This window comes from Trematomus bernacchii, unplaced genomic scaffold, assembly GCF_902827165.1.
Source record: "Trematomus bernacchii unplaced genomic scaffold, fTreBer1.1, whole genome shotgun sequence".
Taxonomy (NCBI): domain Eukaryota; kingdom Metazoa; phylum Chordata; class Actinopteri; order Perciformes; family Nototheniidae; genus Trematomus; species Trematomus bernacchii.
In genome coordinates, this window is record NW_022988043.1 from 25,877,338 (window position 1) to 25,887,982 (window position 10,645).

At 41.0% G+C, this 10,645-nt stretch overlaps 1 protein-coding gene across 3 annotated transcripts in view; it reads right to left on the minus strand.

Annotated features, from left to right (window-relative positions):
- The window catches only part of man1b1b (mannosidase, alpha, class 1B, member 1b), a 20,150-nt gene extending 10,948 nt beyond the window's left edge, over positions 1–9,202 (minus strand). Inside the window, exons 1-9 of one of the 3 annotated variants that reach the window (XM_034117697.1) lie at positions 8,924–9,202; positions 8,038–8,151; positions 4,051–4,150; positions 3,058–3,164; positions 2,376–2,491; positions 2,184–2,293; positions 1,784–1,963; positions 1,163–1,311; positions 758–946 (exon numbers count right to left, since the gene is read on the minus strand). In XM_034117697.1, coding sequence (XP_033973588.1) covers positions 758–946; positions 1,163–1,311; positions 1,784–1,963; positions 2,184–2,293; positions 2,376–2,491; positions 3,058–3,164; positions 4,051–4,150; positions 8,038–8,136 — 1,050 coding nt within the window. In that variant the 5' untranslated portion in view covers positions 8,137–8,151; positions 8,924–9,202. Of the gene's footprint in view, positions 1–757; positions 947–1,162; positions 1,312–1,783; positions 1,964–2,183; positions 2,294–2,375; positions 2,495–3,057; positions 3,165–3,329; positions 3,677–4,050; positions 4,151–8,037; positions 8,152–8,923 lie in introns of those variants that run through there. The other 2 variants (XM_034117696.1, XM_034117698.1) reach the window with 2 other exon arrangements.
- Between the last annotated feature and the right edge of the window lie 1,443 nt (positions 9,203–10,645).

The following is a 10,645-nucleotide window of genomic DNA, read 5'->3' on the forward strand; positions in this document are numbered from 1 at the left end:
ATTGGGTTAGAATGAGGCCACAAAAGCAAAAGCTGATATGGAACCCAAGAAATACTAATGCATACAAGTTCAAACTGGAAACAGATAAAGCACCCAATCTAAGAAAGTAAATCTACTATATAACAATAGTGAGACAAATGAGCTCCTCCTAGATCCTCAACACAGAGGGAGCAAAAACACGACTGTGCAACTTTAGCAAGAGTGTAAGGCTGCGCATCATTCAAAGAATCATGATACCAGAACCAGAACAGTCAACTGTGCAAGACCAATCACATGTCAAAGAATGCTTGCGGAAAACAATTCAAATTGCCATTTTTCTTTTTAAATCCGATTTAAAAAAGTGCATGTATTGTATGACTGGAGACATTTCAATACTACTCGAAATTATTAACCCTTTAGAAACTTTTTATTTTTGACCACCTCAGACTCAGCTTTGTAGGTTACGGTGACACTTTGGTTCTTTGTTAGCTTCAGATGTAAAACATCTCGTCTCAGTTGTGCATTAGGGAGAACAAAAAATATGACTTGAATAATCTGTGCAATAATCCTGATAAACTGCCCAGTTCAGACTGCAAAGCAGTTTTAAAACAGCATGTGCAGATGGGAAGAAAAATATCTAAGTTCTGGTTAGTGCAATAATGTCATGATGACCTCAAGTTGGGTCAGCAAGATTAATAATGGAAAGCTGAGCTAATGAAAAGGGCCAGCGTTTATGGGCGGACCCTGGATCAGCATGTAGTATCTGTGGGTCAGGTACCTGGTACTGGGGGTCCTGGGTGAGGCGGCTGAGCTCTCTAAACTCCAGCTGGATGCTGGTGACCTCGGCCACAGTGCTGTCTGAGGTCCAGCGGGGAGGGTGGGCTGTGCCTTTTCCGATATTGACATCAGAGTAGGGGATCTTTGACGGGGTGTTAAAGGCTGGCATCAGCCTGGAGCCGATGTCTTTCTGCAGAGAAACATGAAGATAACATCCAGGTATGTGCAGCTGAAGGCATTGAGTGTCACCCATGGCTGACTTTAATTGAAGTCAGCCAATTTAATTGTCTACGTACGTAGTTCAATAATCGGCATTAGAAAAAAACAAAGTTGGTGTTTTTCTGCATTCTTTAATGTGCTTAAAGTATGCTTGCCGTTTTGAAATGAGTACGCGTGGTGGACTCACAGCTTTGTCCAGGAACATGGTGTCCCCCGTCAGATGGTAGGTACTCAGGAGGCCTCCCAGGATTCGGATGGTGCTTTCAAACAGGTTGACATCTACATTCTTGTTGAATGTGAGCTCTGTGGCCACCCACGTCCTTGCTTCTTCAAACTCTGTAACAAAACAATACACCATTTTGAGAATTAATAAAGAATCATTTGTGAACTTACTATATCATCTGAAATGATTTGATGAAGTTAACGGGTACATACAGGCTCTACATAGACAAATAAGATGGCTTTGTACATGAGGAAATTCCAAAGATTTGTATAAGAACCAGGTCTATAGCAGGTGATTTTAAATAAAGGTAGTATGTGTTAGACAGTATACAGATAGTAGAAAGGTATCCAATACCCATTCTTTCAGTATGCTACAATATGAATGATGTGAACAGCAGGGTTGTGTCTTCCAATCGCTGCAGGCATTGTGTTTTTCTCTCCCAATTTTCAACCTTTCTAGCATACAGGAGATGAGTATTTAATCCTTAAAAGATTATTGGGTGGTTGTGGGGTTTATCTGAAAACAGTCAGCTATGACTAGTGGACAGTAACATTTTAAAGTTGAAAGGCACAAAGCTCAGTCTACCTTCTTTAAGGCCAAGGATCCACATGGTGTCCAGGGCATCGATAAGCGTCAAACCCAAACCGAACCACTCGCTGTAGGACTTGGAGAGGGGCCGAAGCTCATCGTGGCCCCAAGCAAAGTCTTTATAACCCTGCCATGCATGTCTGAAAGCGTCCTTCACAGCCTCCAACAAGCTAGCTTCTGAAACACACAACACACACAAGAGGCCTAGTTATTATCCCATCCCAGTCTACACATTCAGAAACAAGTGTAAGAAATGTGCCATCTTTATTTAGATTATAATGATAATCTGAAGTTGATGTTTGAATTCATTGTCACCATTAGAAATGACTCCAATATTGTGATGGAAATGTTTTTCCTTTGTTTAATGTGATCAAGTGGGAAAACAAACAGCAGATACCTGACTGGTTTGAAGGTCCAGATGTATGGTTGGCAAGTAAATGATCCTTACTTTCCCCATCCTTGGCTTCTCCTGTGTCCTTATCAGTATCAACCACTGCACCTCGCCAGCTAAAAGGCACCAGAGGAATAAAAGATCAATTATACAAATATGTAAACTAACTGTTAGTTGTGATCATACGCCAAGACTCACCTGATGACCCCCTCTTCCTCCCCTTTTTCTTTCTTTTCCTCCACTGTGACTGTACCGTTGCCCTTCTTCTGAAGACGATTCTGAAGGATGGGCGGCCCTCTCTTGTTGGATAATTTCTTCTGTGACAAATGATGAAATTAACAACTTATTTTGACCTTTGAAATCTTGAACTTCATTCAAGCAAGTTATTAAACAGAAAAAATTGATTCTGTGATGTAATTCAAAAGGTACTAAGTGTACACATTTACTATGTATTTCACCAATTCATATGTTTATACCAGTACTTTTATTATCACAGTAACAGAGTATTTATCTATCAGGCGAGGGAAAGAAATCAGCATGTTCAGTGTAGGGAATCAACTTGAAAAGATAAACAAATGGTCAAGTGCTGATACCCAACTATCTGCTGCCAAAACTGTTCAAACTAAATCATTTATTGTCAAATAGTGAAGCTCAAAACCCAGCCTGGATACATTTTAGCACAAACTCATATATCTACAAAGCAGTTTCTCAGGGTTAAAAATCACCTGAAAAGATTAACTTTTTGAAATGGCAATCACCTTACAGGATCCTGAATAACACAATCCAAATTAACATACACATTGCAGGTAAAAACACTAAATAGCACAAAATGTTCCAAGCCCTTTAGAAACCCTGTGGATGGTCAAAGAAACATAGAAACCTGGGAGCTTTGTTCTGGCAGTGGTTTGACAGGCTCAGGCAGCACTTGAGGGAAGACGGGCCTCAGGACGCTGTTACTCTCTGTGGAGCGCTCTCCATCTGTAAGGCCTCAACACACACACAAAGATTTAGTACCAAAGTATTACAGGGCTGCTATAACATAGCTATTGGGAAGACTTTTCACCTGGATTCATCTTCTTATTATAGACACATGCATTTTCAAGCATTTGGACTACCTATGTTGTAAATGTATTATCTTTTTAATTTACACACAACATCTATTGCACATCTGTCCGTCCTGGGAGAGGGATCCTCCTCGGTTGCTCTCCTCGAGGTTCCTCCAATTTAACTTGGGGGTTTGTTTGGAAGTTTTTCCATGTCCGATGTGAGGGAAGGACAGAGGGTGTCGTATTCATATTCTGTACAAACTGCAAAGTCCACTGAGACAAATGTAAAATGTATGATATTGGGCTTTATAAATAAACTTTGATTGATTGAAGACGACTGGCCTAATGATAACTAAAGGTCCAAGGTTAAAACCCAACAGGCGCCTTTACAATATGCTGACAGCATGCCAGTTGCTCAGACTCATGGGATATGTTGAATATATAAGAGTCAGTGTTTACCCTACCATTGTCTTGGAGGGGCGCTGCGCCCCGCCAACGGATCCCCGCGCCCCCCCTGAAATTCAAGGTGTTTAAAAAAAAAAAATAATTATAATATATTTTTTTTTTAAATATATATATATATATATATATAGCACCAAATTGCAACTAATCTATATCTACTGTCACTTTTCACATTGAACATGTGCGCTTTTATTAAATAAACTAAACGCTTACATTTTAAGTTGTGAGTTTAGTGTTTTTGACCCTAAGTAAGTATTTTTTTTTAAATATCCCAAAGCCCCCCCCCCCCCCCCCCCCCCCCCCCCCCCCGCTCAGGCAGCACCCCCCCAAAGCAGTAAACCTAGGGGAAACACTGAGAGTCTTACCTCTAAGGTGTTCAGCAACAGCAGGATAGGAAGCAATTCCACACATGAACAGGAAGAGGAGGATAAGGCTCCGTTGCAATCTGGAGAGCTGTTTCCATTTCTGCAGGCACACAGACAAAAGAAAGATGGTGAAAAATGCCTACGTCTGTCCATTTCTGTCCAAGTACTATGGTTCAAAATGTGCATTTGTTCTGCACCAAACAAGGAACCAACAGGTTTCATCACTTATATTGATGTTGTGGCTTAATGGTGCTATAGAGTTCTGCGCAGGACAATACCTATAGGCGCGTTCACACCAAGTACTTTTCCCACAATAGTTCATGAGAACTCTTTTAGTTCTGATGAACTAAAGCAGATCGCGTTCACACCAAAATGAGTTCCTGGGAGTGGATTAGGCAAATGAACCACTGACATCACTTCTTCTTCTGCTTTGGGTTTACTGGCAGGCCGCAAACAACTTCACAGCGAGTACAGTAGGTGGCGGTATGCACCTTAAAGTTTCAATCCGCCAAAAAACCGAGAGAAAAAGAAGAAGAAAAACCTCCTGTGCCCACTTGCTGTAAATGAGGCGTCTGTTTACCTTCCGACCTCAGACATGAGCTTCGTCTGCGTTATTTAAGCAAACACAAATACAGATCGTCGACCAGTCAAATACAATAGCAATGCTGATTCGGAAGCGAAGGCGGTTAAGAAGGATTGACAAAGGGATTGGACGACGACATGCACGCGCTACGCTACGTGTGAAATTAATAAACTGTGCCAGGTGTGTCGTATGCACACTAAATAGGCTCAGCAGCAAACACACCTTTATTATATATCCTCCTGAGAGCTGCATCCGTCTGCCATGAACCCTACAGAAACCTACGTGTTAGTTGTGGCCCATAGTGGCCTCCATTTGTGTCGTGTAAAATGGGGGAAATCAAAAGTTAGCAAATCCCCATGTCATGTTTATATGACATGGGGATTATTATTACACTGCTCTGAAACTCACTACACTAACTCCTAAGATGTTCCCTTACTATAATTAATAAAAAATATTGAACTCACAACACTGGTAATAACAAACTTAACCATTTCTCTTTCTATAAATAAATAGTGCTTGTGTTGGACGCCATTTTGAAATACAATGAAATTATCTTTTTGAAAGCCACAATAAATAAAGCTTCGCCAGTTTATAACCGATGAAACATGATGGTATCAGAATAATCACTTACATGTGATGTATAGGATGCTACACAGGTCACTGTAAAGATAAAGTGTCAGAGGAGAAATAAGCAAGCTTAGTTACATGAAATGTAATGAAAAATGTAAGATACAGGCTCTGTTTAATCGCCATGTAGGTTCTCTTTTATTGCACACTCAAGACAATATCAATAACAGCATCACGCTGTCCCAGGTGTGTCGTATGCATGTAAATAGAAGTTAACATTTTCAATATCAAATAAAGTGTCAGTAGTATCAAAACATATATATATATATATATATATATATATAAAATAACAATAGGTAGGCTCAGCAGCAGACACACCTTAGTGCAAAGTGAAGTGTCAGTATTAATAACAGTGGCATATATATATATAATCACAATAATATAAAATTAACTGTCCCAGGTGTAGGCAATTTGGGGTGAAGTGTCTTGCCCAGGGACACAACGACATGCTGACTGCAGTGGGGTTTGAACCTGTGCTCCCCTGATCCGAACACCAACGCACCAGACCACTGCACCACACGCCTCCCAACAAGTCATTGTACAGTTTATCAACGACGACAAGTTTTTCTTAATTTTTTTATTGAAGGCCTGTTGGATTTAATCAGCTCGCTTAGCACTGCCAGAAGCCCAGCCTGAAAGGTATTTTGTTGCTCCACCTGGCGCGCCGACACCTCCACCTGGCGCGCCGCCGAGTCAGCATGGCGCTGCATCACCATGAGCAGCTGGTCGTCCGATTCCTGGGCCTTGTGTGAATGCAGCAGCCGTTCGTCGTGCATCTCCTTGGCACGCAGGTCCTCATTCTCCTTGCTGACCATGGCACGGCGGTCCATCGCCATGATGGTGTCAAGGAAGCTGTCATCCCGTGCCCGCTTTCCTAAGGTGAAATAAGCAAGATACAAGATCAGTTTAATCGCCTACTGTAGTAGGTTGTCAACAGAGACAACATTGGACATGGTGCAGGCAGGGACAGTGTACAAAATGCAGGTGTAAAGTAGAAGATAAGATAGGATCAAATAATATCAAATAAAAAATAAATATCAAAGTGCCCTTATTTATTGTTTTGTGCTTAATGTATGCTTGAACTTTGTTTTATAGGGATTAGAGGACATCAGTTAGATGTGTAACCTTCTTTCAAGGCCAGAGTAGTTACAGTGTAAGTGGATTGACATCTAACATAACATGGCTGAGTACAATTATAACAATCAATAAAAAAAAGGAAAAATAAATAGAATTTCAATTACATTTCTACTTAAATGTGCAAAAATATTAGAACATCAGTCTTTGTGGCATGCAGGTAATCAACTGTTTAAGCTTTTACCATTAACATGTAGAATGAATGTTGCAAATTACTTGAAATTATAGCAACTACAATGTATTGTTAGAGGTAGCATTATGTCCAGCTAGCATGCTAATTGCTAACGTTATATTATCGTTTTATCTAGTTTCTAATCCAGAGAGAAACACCTCGCCTGAAACACACGATTAGTGCCATGAGTTAGTGAAGCAAATTACAGAACATTGCACACTTATTCACAAGTCAAAACGTGTTCATAGCGGGCACGGCTGAGAATAGCTAGCTAGCTAGATGTTGTTAGCCAGCTTGGACCTATGATAGCAAGTTCTAGCATGGCTAGCTCGATCTACTGAGCAAATAAAAGTACATCTAAGACCAGTATTGTGCAGATTAAAACAGTGCAGTGCATGTACTTTATTTTACCTTCGTCCCGACATGACTTTGCCAGGTCTGCTAACTTTGCTGAGCCACGGAAACTGCATTCAGTAGAAGCTTCTGAATGGGGCGCTTCGCGTCCTCCGAGTAAATCGCCAGAAGCGCCGACACATCCTCATCACTCCACCGCTTCGATGATTTATTTAGTGTTGCTATAATAACTGCTTTCACAAAAGTAATCTCTTCGGGTGCGCTGGCCGAAGCGAGCAAATACAATGGCCGCTTCCAAAAAAAAATTCAGAGTCAAACGGGCGTGGTTTGCATTCCGCACAGCCAATCAGACGTATGAACTATTTTCTCCCACGACAGTCCCTGCTCTCTAGCAGGGACTGAAAAGCGGGTCAGATGAACTAATTTGAACTACTTTAGTTCCTGGGGCTTTTTGGTGTGAACGCAAATATATCGTAGTTCTGATGAACTATTGTGGGAAAAGTACTCCGGTGTGAACGCGCTGCTGTGGTGGCTTGATCAAGTGGGGAACAGCACTACTGAGAACTGAAGTCCTCTGAGTGTTCTAACAACACACCTTACGCTCCGCTGATGCAAAAGACAGCTAAATGCTATGCTCTGCTACTGCAACATTGTCTACTGGGACATATTGTTACTCATCCCTCCTTCACTTTGAGTTGTTATGACATGATGTGACCATTCAACACCACCATTAACATTAATTCATGTTCTGCCATGTCCTAGCACTGTGCAAAACCTTTGGTCACATAATATAACATTCAAATTAAGCGTGAAATTGCCCAGCTGCAGCTGAAATAAAGTTTTATCAAAGGTTATTTATTTGTATTTTTACCAAGCTCCACAAGGCCAACATTGCTGTGTCCCTGCAGGAATACATAAAAGCAACTTATAGTTAATAAAGGTTTCCCAAAATCGCCAAGAAATCTCTCCGAGTTGTTTGTGTCTTCCCACTCCTGCTTCTCTAAAACCTTGATTCAAAGGATAACAGTAATACCAGGGTGGGCTACATAAGCATTTGAAACCTAGGTGAAAGAAGACATGACTTCATGAGCTGCTCCATCACTGCTCCATCACTCACCCTCCAGCAGGACTGTCTCCTCCACTGCTTTCCGTTATTGTAAGTTCCTTGTCCAGCAAGGCTTATAGATATATAGTCCTTTCGAGATGGTGGGTGCATGTCTGTAACACAGCCCTGGGGAACAGTTATTTGAGTCAGAGTGGTTATATTAACCCAGATCAGAGCAAGCTAGAGGAACAGGATGCAGCGTGCATGTGAGCCTGGCTGGTAAACCTAGGTGTGGTTGTGATATCATTACAAATGTGCACAATATTGACAGATATAAAGAGGACAGTTTATCCCGAATTTAACTTACTTTGCACACGTTTGGCTTTGCATTAATACGTTTTCACACTGACATACATTGTTGTAAATTCACAGCGCAACTAATAATGATTGCTCGCTTCGTTTAATTTGAGGGGAAATGTAAGCATAAATGTTATGTTTTTTTAAACCTGGCTGTGGTTCACTGTTATAACGTTACCGCTTCTATAAACGCCTATCAAACAAGCGCTAATCAACAGGCTGGTTTCATGGAAATTGATTACCTGGCCAAACGTACTGAGTATCAATATACATAGCTTTTACGGACAGTACTGTCACCACATACTAACGTTAGGTTATTGCACCTTTCACAATCACAAAAGAGGAGCACACCGGTGTAACGTCAGCCCCGCTCTAGCGGCAACTTTAAACCCGCGTCAATTGCTCGAAGTAACATGTTGTCGGATTCACTGCCCAACTCTGGACCGAGGCATGAATTGAGGCCTAATACAACCGATAGCATGGGTAAACTGTCGAGCCCTTTTTAACTAACGATACATTTGAGACATCTTTTAAATAAAGAACACAACGTGTTTGAATCACTATTTAATCGGCGTCAAATGTATAACCGACACTAGGTTACCTTGTATTCAGCATTGAGGGTTAAATTAGATGTACAGCCTGTGTAATCCAGGACCAGGGGAACGGTAACCGCAGTAGACAACACTGCGGTTAGCTCGGAGGAAACGAGACAGCTTAGAGGATCTATTCATGTGTAAAACACTTCACCGATAATACAAGAGAGCCACAAAGCCTCTAGTCCTTGTTTTAAAAATGTTTCATACGATAACAAAACCTAATATCATCCACTTGTAGCTTAGCATGTGATGTTGCTCACTGTCAACAAATGTGTGACGGTGCACTCATGCTGCCTTCAGTGTCTTCCTCAAAAAATCGTAAATAGTAATGAGAATAAATATAAGTAAATGACAAACACTCCCATCTTTTGTATTCACTCTGTAACTGTCAGTATATAATCCAACATTTTATTAGATAAGACTTTAATTATTACAATTATGAATTATTCAGGTCCATATGCGACAGATGTGTCAAGGTAGTGCCTGTAGCCTTATTCCCACAAATAATAAATGAATGCATGACTATTAAAAACAACTTCATATCAGTTCAGTGCCTGGTAAAAATGTTGTCTCTGTTTTTATTTATAATAAACAGATTAATAGTGTATACATATTTACATTATAACACTTTAGCAGCATATTTGCTGAAGTTCAAGGTTCAAGGCTTTTATTGGTCATACATAGCTACAGACAGTACTGAGCCCCTAATAGGGCTTTCACACCAACGCGAACCTGTTCTAGCTCGTGTTGCTTTTAATCATACGAAGCCAGATTAAATTAAATAACGACTTCTCCAACCTTCTACTTTTCTCCAGAGTGCCGTGGTTCATTGTTTATTAATGTGTTTCAGCGGCATTTACCGACCGCTGCAGTGCTGCTCTTCCACAGGAGTTTATTCTCCCGTTAGCTCCGGGTTAGCTCACACGGCAGCGGCCGCTATAAAGTATTCACTGTCTAACTGTCACACAAGCAGCTGATACATATCCCCAATTCCCCATAAATGAATGTGTTTCAGTATGAATTGACGCTGTTTGGCATCACAACGCTGTTATTAAAGTTTCTCTGGTATAAAATGGGTGATGTTAGTCACCGAAGCTAAACTGACTAACTTGACTACTTGTTGTTGCTATCCTATTGTGGCATAAGCCGTTTTCTACAGGCACATTTTACCGGCGTATTTTTCATTATGATTCTACTGTGAAGTTGTGATAGTCGGACATGACAACCTGTGCAGCCCATGTAGCCTATTGATTCCATCCGATAGCTGCTATAATACAAAACAAAACGTCTGCCTGCTCTCCACAATGATCAATAACAGCGAACGGATGGTCAAAGTAAGGTACAAATAAACAGAATCACACGAAGCCTGGTTAGTGTTGCCTGACTTTATAAAGTGTGTTTGTTTTTTTATAAGTGTGTGGTTGCGTTCTAGTCACTTTGCTACTGCTTGTTACAACTGTTATTTGCCGTACTCGCCTTTAAAGGGCCCATGTCATGCTTTTCCGGTTATTACATTACATTACATGTCACTTGTTAGACGCTTTTATCCAAAGCGACTTACATACTCAACACTGTGGGCAATCCCCACAGGAGCAATTTGGGGTGAAGTGTCTTCAGGGACACAACGACATGCTGACTGCAGTGGGGTTTGGTTTGAACCAACGCATAACACACAAGGGGACGGGTAATAGGGAGGTGTGTGGTGCAGTGGGTTGTGCGTTGGTTCA